The following is a 27,625-nucleotide window of genomic DNA, read 5'->3' on the forward strand; positions in this document are numbered from 1 at the left end:
ATAAAATATAAATATTTAATAAAATATAATTAATTTTGCGACAACATTGTGATATTTGGTATGCAAAAGATGGAACTTATCGAAACTTTATATGGTTGTACGAGAAAATAAAATATTAATAAAAACGAGCTTCATTCAATTTTTAGTATAAAGAGTGATATAATACTAACAACCGTCTCCATTCATTGTATCCACCAAATGTCATCAATTATAATTTTATTAATTATAATTAAATAAAATTATTTTATCAATTCGATCAAGCAGCATGATATAAATATTTTTTAAAAAATAATAATATTATTAAACTAATATTCATCTGATTGAATTATTATTGATCAGAGTCTTGCCTCGTTTCTGCTAATTATTATACCAAACAACGATTAGATAGATATTTCCTGTATCAACCATCAAAATGAGTCAAAGAAGCACCAGAAGCTTCTGGTGGTGCTTTTCCAGGCTGGTTCAAAGCAAACCAAACTTGTCTTCTCCAGCATCAAGTACTGCTTCTGACCCTGCAATGGTGATTCTCACTTTTGAGCCTCTGAAACCCTAATAATTCTCTTTCCAAGAAGGACAACATTGCAACCTCAACAGTTTGGGTTTCATGAGCTGCATTGTAGCCGTCTCCAATGATGTCTAAATAACGTCTTGGAAAAGATAGTCTTTGCATCAAACAAGCTTTCCTCATTGTGTTGGATTGCTGCTGTCTCCTTTACTTCATTCCCATACCAAAATATAATATTTATTTATTTATTTATTGGTGAAGTCCGAAAGATAAAAAGAAGAGAGGCTGAGCTCCTCATCAAACTTATCATCTTATCCTCACGTTATCCTCATGTCCTTTTATGTAAGACAAGACAAGATATTATTACATCCTATCAATCTTCTTGTTAACATAACTTGTATTATGTTAACACTTTTGTAAGATATGATGAAGAGAGAAGTTTTGCTCGCTGGCTTGGTCCAGCTCAATCGAACTTCAAATCCTTTTTGCCTCTTTTTGACTGCCAAAGAGGAGGTGAATCTTTAAACAGTAGGCCAACAAGCTGTCACTCCGAGACACCAAAAAACAAAAAAGAGAGAGCACCCATTATTGCGATAGTGCTTCCTTTACCTTGGCCTCATCACATGATTCACTTAATTATTATAGAGCACTCCTTCCAAGGATGTAATGGAGTGTGGTTGGCCAGTAATGGCGTCCGCATTGTTCTTCCTGTTACTTGGATCACAGATATTTTGTTGATGCATGTCTTCAGGGTTTGGAACTTGAAACAGTTTTGTCCTCATGCATGTCTCGGCCTAATGGTGGTGTGACTTCACGAGTGGAGAAATGACTGGAACGTGGTCATCAGGTCTGCAGTCTCGGCATACAGATGTTCTTTGACGCACCACCACGGACAAGTGGAAATCATGGAGGCTGGTGGCAATCTTCCTCTTTGGTCTGCAACTTGTGGCTTTGTTCTTAATCTACTGGCAGATGGGGCTGCAGGATGTGCTGAATGGTCACCTCCTCACCTTTCCGTTAGGCCATTATGCTCCTCCAATCTTGTTTATTCTCCTGCACAAGCAGAGGACATGGTGGATCTCATTATTTCTCAGCTTTAGCCAAGCAAGATGGAATAAACAATGCCGGTATGTGTAAATTTCAAGAACAAGCATGAGCTATCACTGAAGTTGATTAGATTCTTGTTGTCAGTGGAGGCCTCAATCTTTGTCATGTCCACCATGGTATATTACACTTAACACCAGTATGCTCCCCACCACAAGATCGATATATATTTTGTTCGTCAGAGTGTTTCCAAGTGTGGGAGATCAGATTGCATGATAAATGCGTGCAGTGTGCCTCATGTGATCAAGCCTGCAGCTACAATACAATAATGAACATGGGCTCAGCATCCAGATATAGGAATAATGAGAGAGAAAGAGAGACTTATGTGATCTGCAGCTGCATGAACTAGGGATTATTCCATATGAACACTCGATGACAGAAACAATCCAGCAACAGCGGGAGCAACAAGAGATTGTTGGCATACGAACTCGAAAGGCTTACTCCCTTTGGTGTCTACATTGGGCTTGGAAAACAGGACGGAGAGCCTGTTTTCATGATTCAAATCTCGGTCGTCTACATCGAAAACTAGCAATTTTATCATCTTATATCCTCCGAACCTTAAATTGACTGGCAGTATTTATTTTATACAGATTATTATGTCTTGACATGAATCTGAGTGTTGTGACAACAACAAAGACAGGAGGAGGGGAGAGTATGCATATTCATAACATATAATACTCTTTATGTTTCGTAGGATTAATTTCAATCATTGGAGTCCCAAGTGAAATCGATCGTGCTTACCGTACATGGAGGGGAGATCGAACACCATCACTAAGTTGCTAGCCGATGTCCACATATGCTCTCACTACTTGCTTTAACTTAATTCTTAGTGGATGGGGGTCTAATTTTAGTTCTAGAGTGGCATAACTTTGAGGGCCCAACCAACGTATGAGTCCACTTTCTCCGCCATGTCTAAGCCCAGATTGACCAGCGCATGGGTCCAACACGATCACCAAACTCATCACCGGTGCCTATAACGCCGTTACAAGATAACTACTAACGGTGGTGTCGGAGAAGATTTAAGTTCGTATATAGGGAGGGCTAACTGGGGCGGAATGTCATCGACAAGACTTCCAAGCGTTTTGAGTCGGTAAGTTCATCACAATGTTGTGAGTGGTGTTTGCAAGCTCCACGTAGCATACACGTCCTCCTTGTTCAGTAATAAGAATGGATTTGTATTCTGCCTCGTGTATGCTGAAATCACCTTAACGGGGTCCCACCATACCCTACCCTACCCTACCCTACCCATGATCATGTGTATGCGTCATATGCTAACCTCGATAGTGCACTTGCGATCTTAAGGTGCACGACAAAAGGAATAGAAAGTATCATCAAAAGATCTATCGATACCAGCCATCGGCCGGAAAATGGTTGGTAGTTTGGAGGAACTCGACTGGACACTCGGAAGGGTTGCAAGTGCATGAATAGGACGGTGAGGCATTTGATCGAATACCTCTCGGGCTGGGTGTAGATGACGCCATCGGGCCGGGAGGGGCGAGAAGAATGCCCTAGTCACCGGTTCGGCTGGGACGGTAAGCGGAACCATGTCATCCCAAGTCAAATCAGCGAAGGCGACCTCCGTTAGCATTTGCCCGTCTCCGCAGCTGTAGATGGAGGAGGATGACGAAGCCCTGGCCATCCCCTGGATGTCATGCTCCCCTTGCCGGAGCAATCAAGGGACCCGGGCGTGATGTTTTCTTGCGTTCCGCCGTATCCACCGATATCTTCGGCCGGGGGCCTTGTGACGATGGAATAGATCGCCCAGAGAAGTCGCCTCCTTGCACTGATTTAAACAAACAACTCGCTCGTAAGGGTCAACTCAAGTTATAATTTTGCTACTGCGGAAGTAGCTCCTCAAAACAACTCAAGTTATAATTTAAACAAAGGAATTTGATCATCTATCCGGAGGGATGGGTGGAGTTACTGGAATCTTCATTTTGATGCACAACATGACCTAATAGTAGTTAAGGCTGTGGAACAAAAGAAGAAGAAGAAGAAGTAGGACAACGACGTGTTCTTTTGGATACGGAGTGTTGTTGGATGGATCATCATTTTGGATTTTATTATCATGCTGTTGTTGGAACAGTGAGGCGGAACTCACTGCTCCCCTCCCTTGCCGACTTATCCGGAGGGAGAAGAGAAAAGAATGAAAGGTATAATTTATAAGCACCATCATTTTAGCTGGTGATGTTGCACTCTCAAACGCTTCTTTCTCCTCCTTCTTTAGACCCCCTGCTGTACGTACGTGGGCTGTGTTCAAATCTTATCTTGTTCGCAATGTTTTTAATATATTTTGTATTCGTAAGTAGCTTGAAGGAAGTAACTACGACCACTACATGAACCGCAACTGCATCGGCTCTCTCACTCTCTCTCGTGCATATCTTTTGGGTTGCTCAACGCTGAAGCTTTCTTTAAAGGCAAAATATACGCAGCAGATCGATGCTTCTTATCTTACAATCTGTAAAGTGTCATCAAGACACGGTGCAGTCTTTCTCCCTTTCTCCCACAGTCTCGTTAGGACCACCCCACTCAGCATGCACAACACGTTGGAGTTCGGCAGCAGGAGAAGCTTCTCAAGATGATGATGTTGCCTCCATTGCATACTTCAGATGTTCTTTTAGCAGAAAACTTTTGATATTAATTTAGATTGCAACATACTGACAAAATCCATTGCCGTCTGGTACATGTATGTACTTCGTACCATTGCCAACACGTCTACTGCTCTTTCTCTCTCTCTCTCTCTCTCTCTCTGTATGACATCCTCTTCGTTTCTCATAACTCCAACCCCGCAACAAAGTGATAGCGTTGCGCCCACACTTGCACTTGTCTCTTCCTCACTCACCATCTATATATTGGCTTGCGACTTCTCCTCTGAAAGACTGCATCCTATAGCGAACAAGATGGCAAGCAGGAGATCTCGCTCGACGCAGGCGACCTCTTCGAGGATCACTGATGAGCAGATCGCTGACCTCCTGGCCAAGTTGCAAGCTTTGCTACCTGAGCACCGAATTCGGAGCACTGATAGGGTATCTATCATACAGTCAAAGCTATTACTTGATGTAAGTACTCGATCCATCAGTATGAACTGCTGATTACTGTATGTTGTCGCCATAGGTGTCGGCAGCTGAGGTCCTACAAGACGCATGCAACCATATCAGGAGCTTGCAGCGCGAGGTGGATGGCTTAAGTGGAAGGCTCGCACAGTTGCTCGCCATGACCGACAGCAGCGACGCTCAAGCCGCGGTGATCCGAAGCCTTCTCATGTGAATTATCTCGTTCATCTTTGTTCTCTGATACAGTGAAGGTCAACTACTAGCTGTCAATGTTCATATCAATACTGGTCGATCTCGTTTACAGTCAAAACTTTTCTTTTGTTGTGGCTTGGATTGTATCTCTCTATTATCTTTCTTGTGACTTTGTCACCAACCATTATATGATCTGGTAACAAGGCTTTTATGAATCAGTGAAAGCTACAAAAGAGTACTTTTTTAGTTAGTCACACAAAGTTCTTTTTATGATTGATTGAGAAAAAGGCTTCAGCCACAAAATTTTGGATCTTGCTGCAGAACCCTAAAGGTCAAATTCTTCTTCCTGTAGTTTTTCTTTTCTTTTTCTCTTTTGTCAATCTCCGTAGATTTGATTCCTTCCTCCATAAACCAACTTGCAAGAGGAGAATTTGGCATAACTAAGTGCATGCAAGAGTACCTGAATGACATCAAATACTGCTGCATTTCCAAGTGCACATAATAAGTAATCAAATTATATTGTTGGGAGAAGAGGAAAACTCGAAAATCTAAAGAATATATAAAGATGAACTATATATATATATATATATATATATATATATATATATATCAAAATATCAAGATTTATTATGGTTCAGCAACTCTCACTTATATCCATAAAGAAAGAAAATCAAATTATTTAATATATTAAAAAATTAAGATAGAAAAATCATTCTATCTTGAGTTAACCCAAATAAACTTAAGGAACTCTTCTCTCGACCCTCATTAGATATACCAAGAAAAAATCATAGAACCACTAAGTGTCTTGTCCTCTTTTTCACTAAAATCTCAAGGCTTAGGGTATGTTTATAGGAACAAATCCTATTCTGTAAGCATTCTTCCTACTTAAATTGGTCATCTAAATCCTACTTGTTAAGGAGTTTTAATTTAATTAGGACTCCTCCCATATAACTAGAATTTAATTAGGACTTCTAAAAATACTTACCAACCCTAATAAATAAAAATATTTTTTTTGAAAGATATAGGATAATTAATCCATTCTATATAAAAATGTAAGAAAAAGCTTCTCTCAAAATTTCATTCAAGCTTTTTACTTTTTTTGTCCTCTTTGCATGTTTGTGTGCAGGCACTTGCTCTAAACATGTCATCTTCTTTTCTTTCTTTGAAAAAATGCTTATAATATTGATTTGTTCTTACATTCTTTTTTTCCCCATTCGAAGTTTCAATTTCTATGTGTATAGACAGATTCTAATTTTCTCTAGACCAATTCTCTACTGTCGAAAAAATGGCCTCTATCATGTAAAATTATATACATTTACAAGGGTACTTATACTTCACTAAAGTTGCACTCCTCATGGGGGGGTTGAAACACAAGGCTGGGGCTTATATATTCAATCTGTATGAACAGTAATCAAGGTTGTAACTGATACCAACAAATTGAAAGTGTTGTAGAAGATTAAGCAGGACATAGAGATTGCCAACAGCATGGTTATTGCTCTTAGAGATGCCTCAGGGGGAATCGATGGACAGTGCCAAGCAAAAAACAAGAAGAATACTACACATTAAGTTGATTAGGTTGCAGTACTTTTATGTTAGAGAAAAGAGCATGCAGTCATCTTCTTGAAGTTAGCTATCGGTGGAGAGTAATGGAATAAGATAATGATTTGCCCTAAAGAACTACTGACATAATAAAAGATGAAGTAGGTGGCTTCTGAAGCTAAAATTCATGCAAGAAATAATGTGCCTCGTACACCGAAAGTTGGAGAGTTGTGTAGGAGATGGACACACTTGGGGAAGGACATACAGCTGGAGTTTCCTAACTGAGACCTCGACGCTATGTCATCATTTAAAGGAAGATCGAATGCCAAATTCAGAAGATCTCTGGCTGGATCTTCAGAAGTGGTTGTACTCCGCAACAAATTTAAGAATACACTCGATGCCTACTGTGCCTCGGAAGGCAGAGATGACAACAAATGGAGGTGGAACCATCTGTTTTCTCGACTCAGATGATTCTACAGGTTTCATATTTTGAAGTGTGCCATCAGTGATTTTGATAGAAAAGGCTCGAAAGTTTTTAGCTATGAAATTTAGCCTAATGAATCTAAGATGCTCTTTTTCTCTGAAACTAATGCAATGAGGTGAAGGAAGCTTCAAAGAAATAAATGGTAGACATGTTCTTGGGGTTCTGCTTGACTTGGGAAACTCAACGAGAAAAAAGGAGGAGCAACAGGTTGGTGTTTACATTTAATTGGAAGAAGGGAAAGTTCTTCGGCAAATGATTCGATCAGATAATAAAACAGGGAATCAGTTCAAAAGGGGAACGTTTAGATGATTAAAGGCGGACACATCCTGCCATAAAGATGTCAATTCAATGTTCAGGAACTAGAAGAGATGTTTGGGGCAAAATCAAAGACCATAACACTCCCAACAGACAATCGAGATGCAATTGCAAACATGAACAGAAGAAGTTTATACACTACATGTTCGTGAATTCCACCCTCTGTGAGATATCTTATATAAATAAGTTGGTAAATATTATGACCAATGGACATAAAATACTCGTTATTCTTAATTAAGAGCCGGTGGTGGCTTCCCACTAATCTGAAGATTATTATTGTAAGAGAAGAGGAACACACTCTCATCTTTTGTGAAGGTTCTCTTGATTTCCCTTCTCCTGGCTCAGCATCTGCTTGCCCCCCACTGCAAGATAAGAAGAAGCGTAGCGTGTATGATTCAACTGTGTGAAGTTAGCTGAAACTTCAATGGCTGTTGCCACTGCAGCATCATCTTTGACAGAGCTATAGTGACCGCAACTTTAGAGCATAGTGATGTATGGCCCACCAGCCAGCAACCAAGAATAAGAAGCTGTGGTTTCAAATCAGTCCAGCTAGAAGAAGAGATGAAAGAATATATATGATCAAAAAGATGAGAGAATTAGATCTCTGACATCCAGGTTGCACAGATTTAGTCTTCTCACACTGTAATGGGTTTCCCCGTCTGTGTCTCCTCACATTAAACCAAATGGAAGGAAGAAAGACACCATAAGATGATGACGAAGAAGAAGAAATGGAAGACACACTTTACATAAGCTCACTGAATCTTTGAAAAACTTCTCTTATTCCATGCTTTATTCACCTCTTTTTACTGTACATATTACAGCAATACGTCGAGCACTTGGCGGAAATCACGCTGCGTGCAGCATCAGCAGCAAAGCCGGCATCGAACGAGCCCGTTCTCATTGCATTCCGGGCACCTATGAAACCCGCCGAGCTCCTCCTCTTCCTCCACATACACCTTGCAGCTCCCCGAGCAGATCTCGCAGGGGACGAACCTGACGCCACCGCACCCCTCGCACGCCGCATCGCCGCCGCCTCCTCCTTTCCCCATCGAAGGCGTCGTCTCGCAGCAGTCCAACAACTTGGATAACCTCCCAAGCTCGTGCAGGTGCCGCACCTCCTCCGCCCCGCCCAGGTAGTTCCCGTCGGCGAAGACCCTCGGCAGTCCCTTGCCGCCGTAACCCGGCCCAAGTATGTCGATCAGCTCGTCCTTGAATCCTGCATGCAACGATACGTCCCTCTCGTCGACGCGAACGCCGTAGCCTTTCAGTATCATGCCGACGGCCCAGCAGTCCTCGTATGTCTTCCGTATCCCGCGGAGGCTGGTGAGATAGAGCACCACTTTCCCCTGCCCGCCGGGCGGGCATTTGTAGGTAGGCGCCACCTTTGCGGAGTCGGGTTTGCTGCTAGTCTTCCTAGCATCGATCTTCTGTTGGAACTCGTCGATCCTTGCTCGAACGATGCTGATGGATTTCGGATCTTCGCGGCCGTCGGCGGATTCTTTTGGTCGTGTTCTTGCATGAGATGGCTTCTTCTTCTGGTCCTCCTCCTCCTGCCCCTCCTTGTCAGGCTCAGGAGGTTGATGGATGGAACGGAATTGATTCTGCGGCACTTCGGCGGACTCTGCTGTTCGTGTTGTTGCATCAGATGGTTCCTCCTCCTCATCATCTTCTTCTTCGTTCTTGTCGGGCTCAGCTGGTCGATCGATGGAACAGAATTGATGCTGCGGCGACAGCTCGTCGAGGGCCTTACGGAAGGAGGACAGGATCTCTGGATCAAAATCGAAGACGACGGAATCCTTCGGACTGAGCTGCATCCACTGCGGCTTTGGCGACGAGGATCTACCCGAGAGATCGGTATCCGGCAATGAACGGCGGACGTCCCGCGAGGTGTGGAAGGAGAAGGAGCGATTGACGCCAACGGCCGGGAGGAGGAGGGGGCTGGCGTCTTCAAGGTCGGCCATGAGCTCCCAGGCGTTGATGACCTCGGGCTCGTTGGGCGGGGTCATTGTCGGGGTCTTCGGGATCCGGCGCTCGATCAGCTCTGACCAGGTCTTGGCGAGGCCGAGCTCCTTCGCGACGCCGGCCTGCGGAACCGCGGTCGGGAAGTCGTTGGTGATCTTCATCATGGCCTCGTCGTCGGAGCTAAGGTCGCCGCGGTGGACCACCAGGGAGCCGAGGGCGGAGGAAGAGAGGGCGACAGCGTGGTGATCATCCCAGCACCGGCGCTGGGCGACGGCCGTGTCAGCGTAACGGACGGGGATGGAGTGGCTGCGAACAAAATGACCGGGGCTCCCCCCGCGGCGCCGGCGGAGCTGCTTCGAGCCCGTGCAACCCATGGAGAATGGAAACAGGGGAAATCTCCGCGCTAGCTTCGATATCGATCCGAAGATATCGACGATAGGATTCAGAAGCGGCTCGGGAAGCTGTAGGAATTCTGCTGATATCCGTGAACGTTCCGCGATCCCAAAAATGTAATCTTTAGGAACATTCCCGGAGAGTCTTCTTCTTTTGCATTTCCTATCGATCCGAGCCACCAAAATAGAACATAATTAATGGATTCACAGAGAGAGAGAGGAGGCAAAGGCTTAGATTTGAGGGAATTCAAGGAACGACGAAGGCGAATGTAATGAAGCAAAATTCGATTGTGATCGCAGAAACAAATCAAAGGTATCAACTTGACAACAGAAACGCAGGATGGAAGAAATCGGTTCTTGGTCGTACTGGATTCGATGAGAGCAAACAGAGAAAAGGAGAGGAACTAAGAACAGAACGAGTCAGAGTTCCAGAAAAATGAACAGGAGGAAGAACGCGAAATCCACCAAAGCAAGAGGGAGAAGCTGCCGCCCACTACGACGAAGAAGTCAGAAAACCCGGATCAAATGCCTGCTGAAGTCAAACGGAAGGAAGCATCCTCATCACCCATCTCTGGAGTGGACTCCTTTGGACCCCTTCTTCCCCAAACCCACCCACCTGCCCTTTCCTCAACTTTCCCCTCTCTCACATTGGCCATATATATATATATATATATATATATATATATATATATATATATATATATATATATAATCCGAACAATTTCTGTCGAAGCCGAGTCTCGCCGAGATCTCCGGGGCAATGTCCCTCTCCCTGCCTCCCTCGTCTGCCAATGGCTAACGCAAACGCTTCTGAGAGAAAGAGAGAGAGAGAGAGAGATTGTTCGTGCCGCGGTGGGCGGAAGTGAAGAGGTGGGCCCACCTAAACTGGACACGCGAAGCGGAGATGGGAAGAGATGACGTCGGACGTTGGATTCGGCAGAGCTGGCGATCCGAGCCATTGAAGCGAAGCGGGGACCACTCAAAGCTGGGCAACGTGGCTCACAGCGACAAGAGGTCGTCCAAGAAGAGTTAGTGATCCGGAGGGACGTGTGGGGCCGGGTACAGTTAGGGGTCGGTTAATCGCCTTTTCCTATATTTAATGCGCCTTCGTATGTTTGCGTATAATAATAATAATAATAATAATAATTATTATTATTATTATTATTATTCTTGTTTCTACTACATATGGATATCTTCGTAATTTTATTTCCCCTCTGAATCCTTTGTTTAATTGATTCTTAGTTTAAGATTTCTATTTAATCTGCTTCCATAACAATAAATATAATTGGTGGCCACTTACTTTCATCTTTTATGGAGAATGACCGTATCATAAATTATGTTTCCCCTACATTTATTTTGATGACAATGTAGATATTGACTAGACCAAGAATTGTGGCAATAAGTGGGAGGCGTGTTAGGTCGCCTAATGCCTGAGCCATTAACTTTGACCCCACACCTCTTACACATATTTCTGTTCATGCAAATTTCTCAGCTAGAGAAATTTGATTATAGAGATACAAAAACCAGTTTAATCTGAGGAATTATAAGATTTAATTTGATTATAGAGATATTATATTGAAATTGTAAAATTATGCCACGAAATCCGACACGAGTTGACTGAACACTTGTGTTATGGGTCAACTTTGACCAAGAATAGTGGTCATGCCATTAGAGCTTCTGGTGTGTCGGTTCCGATCCCATCACAAGAAGTCCCATCGGGAGGAAAGGTCGTCGAGTTCATAATCATGATGTACATCCTAATGCATTACAACCGTAGCTAAACATACTTCGATGACAATACATACTCGTGATTTTTTCATCACACGTAAATAAATTATTATATGTGAAATTAATCTGACTTTCTGAGTTGTCACACTTGAAAAAGGTAAAACCAGTCGACGCATGATCAAATCAGGACATGTTTATTTGTTGGGAGCATCAAAAAGCTTAAAGAGTATTCATTATTCATTTTGTAATTTTGTAACTAAAAGATATATGGAGGGGTTGTGTCATATAATATTGATGTCGATTTAATGAGAAAAATAGATTTTTAGTATCTATGCTGACACGGCATGTCTAGCATATGTTGATTGCATTCTATGTATTATGTTTTGATTGGTTGAAAATAATGATCAATTTCATTCACGTTCATTGTATTTCTACGTATACGCTTCTCTATCTCGGAGCATAATGATTATTTTTAGATTTTAACCATTTGTGATATGTATTAAATATGATTAGGTAGTACTTTTGTTGCTTTCTTATTCTGGGTTTGATGTACCGAGCAGAAAGAGGAATACATTGTCATTTGAGCTTGTCAAATATTTTTTCATCCTATTAAACGCATCATGGGTAAAGGGGATGTTTTAGTCGTATTGAGCATTTTCCATGTTTTTTTTTTTGTTATAGATAGATACACCATATGAAAAATAAAATATTTTGAATGTGTTAAGTGCTTTGATTATCATAAACAAATATAACACTCACAAATAAAATATTTTGGTCACATCGAATAATTCAGATTTTTTATATTAAATAAATATATTGTACTTTAAATGAATGCTTTGTACTTCAAGTGTTTTTTATCTCGAGCAGTAGAGAACTCTTTGGGTTTGGTTGATTATGTTGGATACCTAAAATAATTTTTTTTATCTTTGATAGAGACACCACATATAATGGGATGCATTGGGTATTTTATTTTTATTTTTAATTTTAAATGGATACATCATACCCGAAAAGGCATACTTTAGGCTTGATCGATCATATAAGACACCTTGAATGATTTTTTATCATAGACAAACATATCACTTGCAAATAAGGATTTCAAATATCGTTTTTTAAATCTTAGGTAGATATATTATGTGCAAAATCTGATAATTTGATTGTGTTAGATGCTTCAAATATTTTTTATTTAACATGATATGCATTTGCATCATGTAAGACACTTCAAAAGTTTTTTTTGTTTTGTTCAATATGGATGCTTGATGTGTTAGGGGATCCTTTGGACTTAGTCGATCATATCAAGTGTTTCAAAAAAAAATATTCTATTAAATGAGAGAACGTATCACACGAAACGGAAGGCGAGTCCTAATTTTGGTGTGAGTATACCTTTTGTATATTATATCTTTTATATATTTGCTCTAATCATTTATCTACTATGGATACTTGCCATAGTGGTAGGATGTTTAAAGAAGATCAAATTCTTTAATGGGGAGAATAAAACCCTTTTTTTATATAAGATTATAAGTTAGGATTCTAAGGTGGGGCCTACATGTAAAGGATGCTTCTCTCTCAACGTGGGTTGAGGTTTGGTGAGGTTTGCCTCGACCTACTAAGGTCAAGTTCACCTGAGAAGAAACTTGACATGGCCACTGTGTGTCTTCGTGCAACCTATTGAGATTGTATTAAAAACATGTGCAGTAAGTTATCATTAGCATGGTGATTGAGGCTTTCTAGTATTTAGGAGAAGACCGAATCTCAAAAACTTGATTTAAAAGAGGTAAATATAGATTATTCTTTATAGTTAATTATGATTAGCATCCGGATCACTATATTTAAAAAGTAATATTGAATCTTTATACTTATAAAAGTGAAACATTTAATCCTAATTCTTCTTAGTTAATTTCGTTAACGGAAAAAATCATATTCATATATAAAACAGGAGTGAATGAAAATGATAAAAATATAATTTTATTATTTTTTAAATTGTTAATTTTATACAAACTTCTGATTCATCATTCGTTGCACTAGCTCCCCCATCACTAGTCGATCACACTTGCTCGTCCAACGTCTGTCGGAAGCAAACTCTTTGGCATCAAGGTATAGCGAGTGAGTAAATGCGATGGGTGAGTAAGTACAACAGGCGAGCAAGTGCGATGAGCGATGCAGCAGATAAGCAACAAATGATAGGTTGAAAAGAAGAAACCATATAATGGTCAAACTTATAGTCAAAAGTTTTACTCATAAAAAATACATTGATCATAACGAGATATTTTTAAATTTTTAAATAATCTCGTTAAGAATTATCATGATATTAGTGGTTCATTACAATTTTTTGTTATATTATATAGATATAAAAATAAGTTTTTTTAATGGAAATCTAGATTTACATGGGTTAACATAAATAATTCATAAAGAAAATAAAAGAAATATAAAATTTGATGTGCAAATTTAAAAATTTTATTTATGACCTTAAATAAACTTATAAACAATGATATTTCTTAATATCATTAGTTTCTTCAATTTAAAAAAATATTATTGGTTAGTATTTATATCTAAAGATTAATGAGAGCAAGTTTATTATAATGATCTTATATATAGATAATATTTTACTTGCCTAGATATGAATGAGGTATATTATATTATTAATATTGATATATTCAATGATATATCTTAAGGATTTTTAAGACTATCCCAAAAATAATATATTTGCTGAGTCTCGGAAAGATTTAGTATACAATTTTATGATAAAAGTAAAAGTTTTAATCAAAAATAGTATTTTTAAAATAACTTAGAAAAAATTAAATAAAAAATATATTTATTATATATGCATAGTTGAAAGTCTTATATACTGAAGCGTATAAATTAGATATCAATTTTATATTTAAAAATATTATATATATATTAGAGTTACCCGAGAATTATTCAAAGATCATGATCTTCCCTCATCTCTTCTTGGTCATGTGAGCTAGTTAAACATTATAAATTTTCTCTCGTATCTCCCTTGTCCTTCATACATCGCTTAAAGTAAACTTATAAACGATATGAAAAAAGAAGAAGACATACTCGTAGATAAGATAAAAGATTTTTGAACATCATCAAAATGTACGTATCCTAAAATTGATATATTGGTATTTGATTTCAAATTTTGATATTAAAATTTTTTTATATAACAATAACATAAGTATGATTTTTATGTTTATGATTTATCTATTTTTCAATTACTTATGCAAGATATAACTAGTCTTTTTAGTGAAGAGCATTTTAGATTTAGGTAAGGACGGTTTAAGCTAAACTAGATTGAAATATTGGGAGAAAAATTGTTTAGGGTGGAAACTTCTTTATGCTACAGTGAATTAAATTTACTGTAGGAAAAAAGGAAGGCTTAGACCTATCAGGTGTGGTGAAGGAAGGTTTAGATAGGAACAGTCACTTAGCCTAATTCCTTGATGGGAAGGAGAACTTATGGTCTTATAGAATCATCATTAGTGGTGTGAATTCAAGATTGACACACATGCTACGGTAAATGAGATATATTTTTATGAGATTTTGTAATTCAATTTTTTATGATATTTTATTAAATATCCTCCTTCTATTACTAAATTGACACAGTCAATTCGTGTTGGATCGACTCGTTCAAACTTAAAAGCACAAAATTTAGACTATATATATATATATATATAATCTAACAAATATTTGACACCTTATATTTTGACAATCATAATCCTATAATCAATTATAATTACGTAGTTATCCATGCATGTGAGGGAGGCTGCACATGACCCGAGGAGTCTTCTCCTTCACGAGTAATATCGCCGCCACCCTACAACGTATCCATGGATCTCTGTATCCCTTCCTCTCATTGATCTCAACAAGAGTTATGACCATCAACATTCTTATGTGCTATTGTTACCTGACTCCATCTGCATCCGACACTATGATCTACCATGGTCAACACCGGCCTTTGTTCTTTCCTTCCATCGACGGGATCGTCCCCTTCCTTGCAACAACGAGAGCTATAATGGCTCGCTCGTTCTTTTCTTCGTTCCATTCCTCTCCCTCCATCTCATCGGAGGCGATGAGAACTTTCTTGGAACGCAAGCAGATGTTATGCAAGTATTATAAGCTAATTTTAGGTGCAACATCGAAATCATATGTATGCAGGTTCTTTTTCCATCATAAAACTTTTTGATAAACTTTATATGTCGATCCCAATAATTATATTCAAGTAAAAAAATCATCATTTATTATAAAATACAAATTGTACGAAGAAAATATCATAGATTCCTTTACATGTCCTAATGGGCTTCCACTTTGTTTGCCTTGGGAGCAAAGACGTGCGACAATGTTGACATTGAAGACGACCAAATTATTGTACTGTGTGACATTTGCCTGTCTTCCTTCTCTTCTTCTTCTTCAAAGTTGTAGGCATCCAAGAAACATAATTTTTTTTCCTGCTTGATCATGTCATGACGTCATTTCTTTTAGTCAATTCTTTTCTGCTTCGGATTCCTATCTTAATCTCTTACTCTTTAACACAGATTGGGATGGAGAGAAAGGAAAAAGTGGTGTGTCTTTGTTCTCCATCTTTTGGGAGCTCTCTTTACCGAGATTTCTTTGTACGTAAATCTCACTGTCCTCCGCCACCTTAACCATGCGATTTTAATCTTGCCCAAGCCATGTCTTTTAGTCATTTGCCTAAGATGTACTATGCTAGCATTTGAGGCGTACATAATTCTTGCATGTATATGGTGTATGGTGAGATGTATATGGTGTATGTGTGATGTCTTAACTATTTTGAGGTCGACTTTATAGATAATTTTATCGTCGTTGATCTCTATAAAATAGTGTAGATCATTTAGATCTTTATTGAAAGTCTCTAACAAAATTATTGGCAAATTCATGGAGAGAGAGAGAGAGAGAGAGAGAGAGAGAGAGAGAGAGAGAGAGAGAGAGAGAGAGAGAGCATCCCATATTTATTTATTTATTTATCTAGCGTACTTTTCTGAATCCGAAAAATACCCATACTTTTTTTTACGACCATCTCTTTATAATTGGTTCTTTCTCGGTCTCGTTTAATGCATTAAGAACCGGTCTAATGGATTAAATCAAACCAAACTAATAATAAGAAAATTAAATTATATATATATATATATATAATTAGAAAAATCCAATTCCTTTTTTTAAAATAATTTATATTTTATTTCACAGGTTCGTCTTTTGATTATTATTATTATTATTATTTTATATTTTATTAACCATAGATCGATACATGACGATATCAGAATTGATTTGGGTTTGACTCATAGCTGAAACAACAAGAAGCGCACCGTCTCAACGTAGCGAAGCAGATCTCACTGCTCTTTCACTGTAAACCGGGCAATTAAGCAGCAGAATTCCTCGTCCGATGACTGTGTTCAACATGGACGCAATTACCACCTGCACTGTTGATTGCTGCCATCTCCCTCGGATTCTTCTGCTGCGTGAAGGTTGCCGATGCCGTCTACTTCACCCGTCCATGGTATTCTCCATCTCCCTTGCTGTGACTTGGACTCCACGCCTTGTCCCCATTAGCAGTACGCCTCTCTTCCTTTCATATACTGCACCACTCGCTCCTCCTTCCTTCCTCGTCCTCTCACCACCATGGCAGCTATCGGCATCGACCAGAGCAGCTTTTAGCGTCTGCCATCGCCGATGTTTCAGAACCAGATGACCTGCAATGGGATGCCGCCGCTCTTCCCTGCGAACCTGTTGCTGCAGATTCCCCACGACGAGACCAGTCCTCCGGGATTCGGAGGCGAGAGGCCTTACCTGGCGAGCTACCCCCAGGACCTGACACTGGGACTTCTGTCGAACGACTGCGTGGGTGCTGCAAGCGTGGAGACCCTTCTGGGGAAACGATCCGTGTCCTTCTCGAGGATGGAGGCCTGCGAGGAGTTGAACATCGAGGAGGACCTCTCCGACGACGGATCGCAGCCGGCAGGCGAGAAGAAGAAGAGGCTGAACCTGGAGCAGGTCAGGGTACTGGAGAAGAACTTCGAGATGGGGAATAAGCTGGAGCCGGGGAGGAAGATGGAGTTGGCCAGGGCTCTCGGGCTGCAGCCGAGGCAGGTGGCCATATGGTTCCAGAACAGGAGGGCGAGGTGGAAGACGAAGCAGCTGGAGAAGGACTACGATGTGCTCAAGAGACAGCTCGAAGCCATGAAGACGGAGAACGAAGCCCTGCAAGCCCAGAACAAGAAGCTTCTCTCCGAGGTAGGGATTGCCATGAACGGGTCACATCCTGCGAATGAACTGTGCCTCTCAGATGCGACAGTATAGAGATCGACGATGAAGGTTCACATTTAGATCAGTAATGTGAAGACAATTCTGCACTTATATCTCCTTCTTCCTTGCAGGTTTTGGCTCTCAAAGGCAAGGAGACCTCAGAGCCCATCAATCTCAACAAGGAAACAGAGGGCTCCTGCAGCTTCAGGAGCGACAACAGCTCCGACATCAATCTGGATCTCTCGACATCGGATGCCCACAAGAGCAGAGTCTTCTTCCCATCTTATAGGCCGCCCCCAGCTAAGACAGAGACACCCAAGGAAGAACACAGCAGCATCCAGGAAGAGAGCTTCTGCACCATGTTCTGCAGCACAGACGATCAATCCGCCTTCTGGGCATGGTCAGAGCAACACAATTTTCATCAGTAGTTCTTCCGTCCACCGACTGATCGATAAATTACCGAACGGTCATCATCACATGCTTTAGGAAGAGCAGACTGTATGCACAAGTACGTACGCGCGCTGGTTCACGAAGAAGAAAGCTGCCAGTTTGGGCTGGAAAGAGGAAGGGAGTTGCTACGACAATAAGTAATTCTCATTGGTGAGTGATGTTATGTATCTTCTGTGAGTCAATCTGTGTGTTTACTTTTCCCATAACTTGAGAGGTGTGGCATACCGTACAAGAATTGGAACATAGGTTTCATTAGGCTGTTCATAGATGTTTGCTGAACCATGAAATAATGGGTTTCTTTTCTCCTCGAAACTTTGGTACTTGTTCTACATCTTAGTTCACAAACTGTTCAGGGAAGGAGAGGATGGCGAGGTGGGTCTGAGAACAGCTCATCTGCTTTGATGGCAAAAAGGTTTCTCTGACAAGGAATGCTCGCCTTAGCCACACAAGCTTAAGCTTGGGTTCAGGACGGGAAGGAACCATGTGACACGCACTGTCATCCACTATCTTCATGCTTATCATCTGCTCATCATCCACATCGATCCTGTTCCCTGACGACTCACCATATTTGCCTCGCTTCTCCTGATGATTGCCAAACATCGAACTCAAGTGTGTGCGAGCGTGTTTGTGTGTGGGTGTGTGGGTGTGTGAGTGAGTGAGTGAGTGAGAGAGAGAGAGAGAGAGAGAGAGAGAGAGAGAGAGAGAGAGAGAGACACATCATCTCGTGGTTTCTCCAGAGAGACAGCAGTATGGTGGGACAATGGCTTCGCAAGCATCCATTTGAGCTTGTGACTCTCATCAGTCCTCGCTATCAGGAACACCAGTAAATCTTGGACCAGGAAATTTACTGTCTAAAACGAGATGCCTTCGTTTTATCTATCCATCTCCAACCTTACGTTCAACACTCAAGTAGAGTAGGTCATGATCTGCAGAGAGACAAAGAGAGAGAGATAGAGAAGGCATGGTGTTAGCTGCTGCTGTGCTGCAGTGCTGCAAACAGTGAGAGAAAACACTGTTTCCTTGACCAAGAATGCGGCAGTGGATAAGAACCTCAAGTACAGAAATGGTGGTCGTATCTCAGTGTGCCTCGTGGAGTCTTTCACCCCCCAATTCCCACCACCTCTCCCCCCCCCCCCCCCCAAAAAGAAAACGTCGTCTTAGACATGCAATTGTCTTCCTTCCCGTAGCTCCGGATTCCACAGAGTAATAATGGTGGGAATGTTTGCCTCCTCCTTTAATAGATCGGAGACTCCATTTCTTCCTCTCTGACAGAGAGACCAAAAGTACCGGCGGATTAGATCTGAGCAGTGAGAGTGGGAGAGAGAGAGAGAGAGATGGTGACACTGTTGCAGTGGTGGCTGGCACGGCCGTGGAGGCCATGATAGCATGTGGAGGTACAGTTATCAATGCGTCCATATCAGACGACATGTCCACTTCAGACAACGATCTGCTTTGGAAAGATCGGCAAACATCTGCTCGGATCGATGCGTTGTTCATCGGCATGTACAAGTATGTTGGAAGAAAATTACACGGTAAAGGAGAAACATACAAGATTATGTTGGTAACTTATAGGCTCTTTTGCAATACATAAATAAATAAATAAATATTCGATAAAAAAATTTCACATATATTTATGACAAAAAAAAAATCAAATTTTTTACTATGCATAATCAATTGCAAGCATCTTTGAGTTAACCTCAACTCAAGCATGAATTTTTTTATATGCCCTCCCTCTCACATAAAATCTAAAGAATTTCTTACTCATTTTCTTTCATCCTTTTTGGATCTCCTACGTAGAAATCTAAGAGTACGGAGGGTATTTCTTTACATCATACTCCCTACCATGATGTGAAGATATATGAGATATTTATAACACTAAATCATAATTTACTAAGGATATTTTATATTTTTTACTTGAATCTCACAAAAACTTTGAATTGAATAGTTTGAATCCTCTGGAGACTTTGAAAATATTGATCAACCACTGAGATGAGTCTGATACTATTCAAGAGTCAAGCCATAAGTAGAGAGAGATATAGTTTGTCGTTATTAATGCACCAGGTTAGATCTATAGAGTAGTGGTGCTTGAATGGCAGAACCTCTCTATTTGTTCATCGTTAACCTATATTATTAACGTCTGGCTTTCTTTCTCCTCTCTCTTTTTTGGATCTAACAACTTCTTTTCCTTTTGATGTAGCACAACTCCTCTCATGAAAATAGTATCATTTAGCCTCCCTCCCTCTCTTTCTCTCCACAAAAGATGTTTCGATGTGCTCCCCTTCCCTTTCACACGGAAACATCCGGGCAACCTGCAGCGGCAATACTGTTCCGGAGAGGTCAATGGCATATGCAAAGAACATTAATACGACTCTTCTCATATCCTACATTAAGATGAGGAACACTAAGCAGCCTGCTAGTTTCGAGAGGATTAAACTAAGAAATTCTCTCCATCTCTTTCTTCCGACATGTTGTCCAGTCTTCAATATTCTTACCTCGAATCCTATATAAAAGATTTTGAGCTTTGAAGAGATAAATACATGTCAAAATCTCTGACTTTAAAGGGACATAAAAGACCTTTTCTATTGTTCTTGCTTACTTTCTCCCATTAGGGAATACCATGGAATAATTCTGTGCTGTTTAGGTGACAGATTGTAACGGGCGCAAAGACCAGTGATTTAGTGAACATTCCTGATGACCACACCATTGAAAAGGGAAGCATGATGATCCTTGAGCTTATTGACATGCTGCAAATACCGAGCACAGATAACGAATCCAAAGCCAATAAAAATGATCCAAGCAACTTTACATGACGACATGTTTGAGACAACTACAGAATGACTCTAACAAATAATGACGACTTGATCTGTTCAATTTTCCCAAGGAATGGACTCCACGAATCATAATCTGCCTGAGACGGCGACGAATGCAATCTTCAAAGAGCCTCGTTTAAGAAATTTAGACCAATCCTCGGTCTTTTCTTCCATTGACAACTAATCATAATTTTCATAACCTGTATTAATTACAGTGGACTCTTTTAGAACCATTTAGACAACAATTATGGACAGAAATGGTGCCTGAAAGTTTAAGGGAATGGGAATCGTTCAAAGCCATTTCAGCTAGACACAAACTCTCTCCCACACCGTTTCTTAAACACCATGGAACAAGTACAACCAATCTAGTTAAAATAAGAGTTTTAGGACAGATTCAAGACCTGACAGTATGGACAACTAGTTCCGGATATCATTGTTTCTTCCCCACTTCCCAAATAAGAATACCACCCATCCAAACAAGGATCACAACTTCCCGACATCGACAGCATTCTTAAGGTTTCCTCCGAGAAAAGACATCAAGCCACCACCTTGGGAGTAGCACAGATATTTGCAAAATATTATAACATTCCCATAATAAAATCCTACAACATCTAAAGTAGAATATCAAAAAAATCCTACAACATCTAAATCCTACAACATAAAAAAAAACATCATCTGGCTGTCTTTCATATCCGATCGAGCAACTGAGTTATAAATAATAGGACCTGCAGAATATCCAGATAGAGACACCAAAAAAGGCCCGTAAATAATGGTCATGCTCCACCTCCTTTCCTATGTGTGCCCAACAGAGACCACAAAGGATCCAAGATCAGATGAAGAAGAAAGGAGATCCAAGATATATAAAACCATATGCATGTTTTACTGTTCCAGAAATATAGTTTAGAGATATTCTTTGGGAAAGCAGTCACATCTATAAAGTATCTAAACCAAAATAATGAAATTAACGATTTATCTTGGATCAAACTAGACTTAATGATATGGATCTACGGTAGGTACATGACCAAAATACCCAGAAGATCGTGATGAGCTACTATATTCGTTTACCTACAAAACACAAAATTCTGCTCCAGGCATCTTACGTTCGGGTAGGGAAAAGATCAATAAGGCATCAATTCTCTAGAAAAGGCATCAAATTATGCTCTAGTTCTATAGTTCTAGTCGTATAACCGAACCAATAAATAGCCTATGATCCTTTATATATATAAATATTAAAACTCAAACTTTCTTATATTAGTCATGGTCAAACTCATTCAGATTCACTTAAGGTTGATTAAAATTCAGCCGTTACTTCTAGTCACTATATATATGCTTATTATCATAACTTAATACCATATTTAAATCTATTAACATACTTTGGCTTGTTACTTAAAGCAAACATTAATGCTTATATATGTTTAATCAATATTTTATAGAACATTGATAATGATATTTTAAAAAAATATGTATTTCAATCTTAAAAGTCATGAGTATATAATTTATCATGTTAATAAAGTATAGATATCATAAATCATATAACAGGGTAATACATATTATTTTTACTTTTATTAGCATGCTAGTTATGAGACTCACATTTCATATTCCAATAGCGAAGAGAGAATGATATAAAAAATCGATAATGATTATAACATATCGATAGCATCTATGGGTTATCCAAGTATAAGTTGCATTTTTATATATCCGTAAGCTTTTTATTATGCTTTTATCTCATTGTTGTATGAGTCAATGGATCTTATTCCATATATGGATCACGCACATATTTTTGTGTTAGCATGAGAGAGATTATTCTAGATCCCTTGAGCCTATCACTTGAGCTACGAAGGATGCTCAATTTTGTTACTAACTCTATCCTATATCTAAGATAAAGTAGTGAATACATGGATCATAGGATGCTGAGCTCGAATCCTACTTTTACCACTTAGTCATTAGAAAAAAAAGAATAATGATAGGGAGCTACACTATTACATATATTGTTTAGTGATAGACGATGGAGTTTTGCATAATTTGCTTTATTGATTTTATAAGATTTTTTTATAGGTCTTAATTTTTTTTCTTCTTTTTTTTTTATATATTTTTTAAAAATAAGGTTACCGTTCTAGTGAGCTATGATCTCAAAGAGTTCGATTTTTTTAAAAATACTTTAATTATAAAAGTAACAGTTCTCACAAGGGATACAAATAATTCTTGTATTTTTTAAAATTATAGGTTGTGAGTTGGAATTTTTTTGATACATTACCAAACTATTATTATATATAAATTATTATAATATTTTTTTTAAAATGTTTGATTTAATATTAAATTATTATTAAACAAAAGTTATGGTAATTCTTTCTTGTAATGTTTCATTTTCTTGAAGTCTACTGTAAATCTTTTTCAAAAAGTTTGGTCAAGTGCGGTGAAATCTCTCGATCCTACTACAGCTCTTTGCTGTAACGTTCCGTACTCTGTTAGGTAGACACAACAGGTTTGGGCATTAGGCCTTGGAGCTCTCCCCGTCACCTCCTCCCGCAAACCTTCGATCCGTCCCATTCCCCTCCCACCGTCGCCTCCGTCTCCTCCTTCCGCGAACCTTCGATCCGTCCGCGACTGGGGTTCGAAGAGGGAACGAGGAGAGTGAGAGAGACCTATGGCGATTCCCGTCGAAGAAGCCATTGCTGCTCTCTCGACCTTTTCCTTGGAGGTATCTCAAGATCTGATGCCGTTTCTTCCCCATTTTCTTTTTTGGATGGTTCTTGGACTTTTCGATGCCGTTTGTTTTGCTTCTTTTCTTGTGGCGGATCCTGTCGAAGAAGCCATTGCTGGTCTCTCGGCATACTCCTTGGAGGTTTCTCAACATCTGATGTCGTTTCTTGTTCGGGAACCGAAATGCCATGTCCTTTTTTTCATGGTTCTTGGATTCTTTGATGCAGTTCGTTTTCTTCTTTCCTTGTAGCGGATTTGGACTTCGTGGGAGAAAGATGAGTCTCTCGAGATCCATTGGTTCTTGATGCCCATTGTTTTGTTCCTTTTCTTGTAACGAATCTGGACTTCTTGGGAGAAAGATGAGTCCGTCGGGATGCAACTAGTTCTTAATCTCCTTTGGAACAACAACGGGTAGTGCGTTGACTGTTGCGTAGCATAGTTTGAGGGTTGCGATAGTTCTTAAATGATGCTGGAGTATTCTGAGGTCTATGATGTTTGGTGGTCTTTGATTGTAGCATCGGTTAGAAATGTTGAACTAGTTCTGTCAAAATCTTGCTCAAATAACTAAAGGATTTTAATCAAAAGTTAAGGTGTTGATTGTTCTTTTTTGATGGTTCTTGGGTTTTGTCGATGCCATTGGTTTTGTTCCTTGTAGTGGGTCTGGACTTCTTGGGAGAAAGATGAGTCTGGATCCAACTGATTCTTGATCTTCTGAACAACAACAAAGGGTAGTGTGAAAGAAAGGGCTCTAGTGGGTTTTAGATGATTTTTTTATTTTTCAGATGATAGGATAGTATGAACATATGCTACAACTTATAGATGCTGTAGTTAGTAGGGCTAATAGAGGTGAGATTGTCAGTGTTACAAGTATCTGGAGAGGTAGAAGGAGATTTAGGAAGACTTTACTAGAGAGTTTAAATAAAGATCTAAATACTTTAAAGTTAACTAAGAATTTTCTTTTATATGGTTGTGAATTAAAAAATTATGCTTGCTCCTATTGTTTTGTTTCCATACTATTTTCCTTGTTTATGTAACATACTGTATGAATTTTACCTTTTCCTGGGTCGTCTTCTATTTCTCTCTTCTGTAATGTTAAAATAAATATTTTGTAGAACACTGGGAGGTTATGCATCTTAAATAAAATTCCTTTGGAGTTTTACCTGGCAACTTGAATATGGAGTTATGTTTTGCATTAGTAGGCCCAAGGTAGCAACCATCAATTAATAATTTTTTTCAAAATTATTATATTATGGCAAAAATATGTCTCTATCAGGTTATACTCAGAATGGTTGAAGATAAATACCGTACATTTCTTCTTCATGATGAGATATGTTCATTTTAACCATTTTGTTCAAACTTCATCAGTAATGTCTTTATCATCCTTACTCTAAGATATCTAAAAGTAGGATTACAACCCAGATTTGTGGGTAGCCATCATTTAGAGAATTTGCACATCTTTGTAGTTTTTTTTTCTTATTATATCAATTTCCTCAGCAACTTGGATATTCCTAACTTTTCCTCTTATGCATCATGGTTACTAAGAGGTCCAAGTGTATAGTTATCTAAATAATGGGATTTCTTCAATTTACAAGTTTGGGACTCTATTAAATAAATTCACAGTGTAATTTGTTTTGAAATAGAACCAACTAATTTATTACCTTGCAGGATGAGCAGCCAGATGTGCAGGGACTAGCTATTTTGTTATCTACCGAAAGATGTGCAACTAATAGCCCTCTAGGTAATCTAGCAACTGGTTCTGTTGAGTTATATGTAAATGATGTTTTATACAACAACAGGCTGCAGTGTAGGTGGTCTAATATATTATCATTCTGTAAAAGTTTCCAAGGATTGTTGGTCACTTCTTTTGGTATTTTGCTGGACTAGCTAATTGTAGACCTTGTGAGAGTTGGTGTTACTGGAAGTACTTATTTCTTTGTGCTATAATGAATGGCTTACAACATCGGCAACATTCAACTTGGCTTTATATTAGGTTAGGTCATTCTCTTTGGACTTTGGAGAATTGATAATTGAAAGCAATAAGAACAGCTACAAATTTTAAAGTTGTTATACATCTCATAAAGCTAGAGCAAGTGTTGCACTTATGTGGAAGCTCCATGACAATGGATGAGTTGGATAATGTGCTTTTTTGACCTTGATTCTGGCTGAAAATGATCATAAATTACTCGGTCAAACTACATTAATAATACATCTTACAGGGTTGGAATGGCATTGGCCCAACCAAAGATGTCCTAGAAACCTTTGTTCGGACTTATGGTCCTAATGCATTGTTTGATAACATGATCATCAATTGCCTTGTCAAACTACATTAATAATGTGTGTCACAGGAATGGCATGAGCCCAGCCAAAGGTGTCCCTGAAAATCTGGGCTTAGACATGTGGTTCTAATGTATTGTTTGGCAGTGAGTCTAAGACTTGGCAGGAAGGTTTTGGGGCTTAATTACAGAATTTAATGAGCGATAATGCTCCATTGGACTTAGCTTGGGCTTGATAATACTTGAAGTTTAAGATTTATTTTTGATGAGTTTAGGCCTGCATGCACACGTCTCATTCGGGCTTAGCCATTCTTGGTAATTAATTATTTTGAAATCTTGAAGCAATTCTACGCCATGATATCCTCTCCTCTAAGGCCTTCTGGCGTGCACCTTTACCCCTTTAATAGTTTGACTAGATACCTAACTATTCTGAACTTCAGCTTGCTGTTAGTGAAATTTTGTCTTTTATAGAATTCTTTCAAGTTTTTTCATGTGGTTATTCTCTGGCATCCATGTATTCCATATTTATTTGAAATAATTGAGTTTGGTGCCCAATGGATTTCATTGTGTGCCTTCATTTATTCTGATGCTAGATTCACATCTTATGTATATATATGTTTGCCAAATAGTTCTCTTTTGGTCTAAGTTATGATTGCTATTATTTTGCTTGAGAAAACATGGTGGAATTGAACGCTCACTAATGAGATTGCCTAGGTTAAATACCTGGGCACCATCTTCACTGGTACTTCTTGATCCTAGATCCCCTTAAAGGTGAACAGGGTAACTAACGACTAGGACGAGGCCCTGTTGGTGTTTATGCTTCTGATTTTCATTAGTCTGATATATTTTATTATTCTCATTTCTGATATTTATGTTTGTGTCATGTAGAATTTGGTGACGTCGCTGCTTATCGTCTCTCTCTTGGAGAAGATACAAAGGCTATTAATCAATTGGTACAATATGACTTTGTTTCTTACAAAAGTTATGTATATATATATATATATATACATATATATATACAGACATATATATATATATACACACATATACATATATGTATATATACATATGCATGTATATACATATATAAATATATACATATATATATATATATATGTATATATATATGTACATATATATATGTATATATATACATATATATATTAATATATGTATGTATATGTGTTTATATATATATATGTACATATATATATATATATGTATATGTACATATATATACATATATACATATGTATATACATACATATGTATATACATACATATTTATATACATTCATATATATATATATATATATATATATATATATATATATATATATATACACATACATATACACATACACATATACATATACTCATATACATATACACATATACATGCATATATACACACACACACACACACACACATATATATATATATATATATATATATACACACACACATATACACATACACATACACATACACATACACATACACATATACATATACATACACACACACACACACACACACATATATATATATATATAAAATCTTTATTTATCTTTCGTAGCTTTTTCTGTTAGTATTGTGTATCTTTTTACAATACTTTGTTATTGAGGCGGACTTATATTGCTTACATGTGTTTCATCTGTAGAATATCTTGTCATCTTTATATAGTATATACAACTACTTTTAAGAACAAAGTTGCCCATACTTGGCTTCTTTCAAGCTACGATTGTGATAATGTTACCCATTATATGCATATCTGCAATTTGCATGAGCGAACTTGAAGTTGTTTCTGTCTGCAAAAGAAAAAAACTTTATATTTTTGAATATAATAAAAGCGAACA

The 27,625-nt window shown here is 38.7% G+C and overlaps 4 protein-coding genes across 6 annotated transcripts in view; 3 read left to right on the top strand and 1 right to left on the bottom strand.

The window, feature by feature from the left end:
- Positions 1-4,191: 4,191 nt before the first annotated feature.
- On the top strand, positions 4,192-5,072 carry LOC135672261 (transcription factor ILI6-like). Its single transcript, XM_065180720.1, has 2 exons — positions 4,192-4,635; positions 4,724-5,072. Exons 1-2 carry the CDS (start codon positions 4,294-4,296, stop codon positions 4,874-4,876), a joined length of 495 nt encoding a protein of 164 aa, XP_065036792.1. The 5' UTR covers positions 4,192-4,293; the 3' UTR covers positions 4,877-5,072.
- A 2,876-nt stretch (positions 5,073-7,948) lies between these two features.
- On the bottom strand, positions 7,949-10,167 carry LOC103980425 (uncharacterized protein At3g28850). Its single transcript, XM_018824430.2, has one exon. It carries the CDS (start codon positions 9,526-9,528, stop codon positions 8,056-8,058), a length of 1,473 nt encoding a protein of 490 aa, XP_018679975.2. The 5' UTR covers positions 9,529-10,167; the 3' UTR covers positions 7,949-8,055.
- Positions 10,168-16,712: 6,545 nt separating this feature from the next.
- Positions 16,713-18,294, top strand: LOC103980424 (homeobox-leucine zipper protein ATHB-13-like). Its single transcript, XM_065180721.1, has 2 exons — positions 16,713-17,520; positions 17,664-18,294. The coding sequence occupies exons 1-2, from the start codon at positions 16,960-16,962 to the stop codon at positions 17,958-17,960; spliced, it is 858 nt and encodes a 285-aa protein (XP_065036793.1). The 5' UTR covers positions 16,713-16,959; the 3' UTR covers positions 17,961-18,294.
- Positions 18,295-23,263: 4,969 nt separating this feature from the next.
- LOC135640173 (protein PIR-like) overlaps positions 23,264-27,625 on the top strand; it is a 47,541-nt gene continuing 43,179 nt past the window's right edge. For 2 of the 3 annotated variants that reach the window (XM_065154374.1, XM_065154381.1), the window contains exons 1-3: positions 23,264-23,490; positions 25,158-25,230; positions 26,654-26,718. In XM_065154374.1, the coding sequence (XP_065010446.1) occupies positions 23,437-23,490; positions 25,158-25,230; positions 26,654-26,718 (192 nt within the window). In that variant the 5' untranslated portion in view covers positions 23,264-23,436. Of the gene's footprint in view, positions 23,491-25,157; positions 25,231-26,653; positions 26,719-27,625 lie in introns of those variants that run through there. The other variant, XM_065154389.1, reaches the window with a different exon arrangement.

Source organism: Musa acuminata, chromosome BXJ1-4, assembly GCF_036884655.1.
Source record: "Musa acuminata AAA Group cultivar baxijiao chromosome BXJ1-4, Cavendish_Baxijiao_AAA, whole genome shotgun sequence".
In the NCBI taxonomy this organism is placed as follows: Eukaryota; Viridiplantae; Streptophyta; class Magnoliopsida; order Zingiberales; family Musaceae; genus Musa; species Musa acuminata.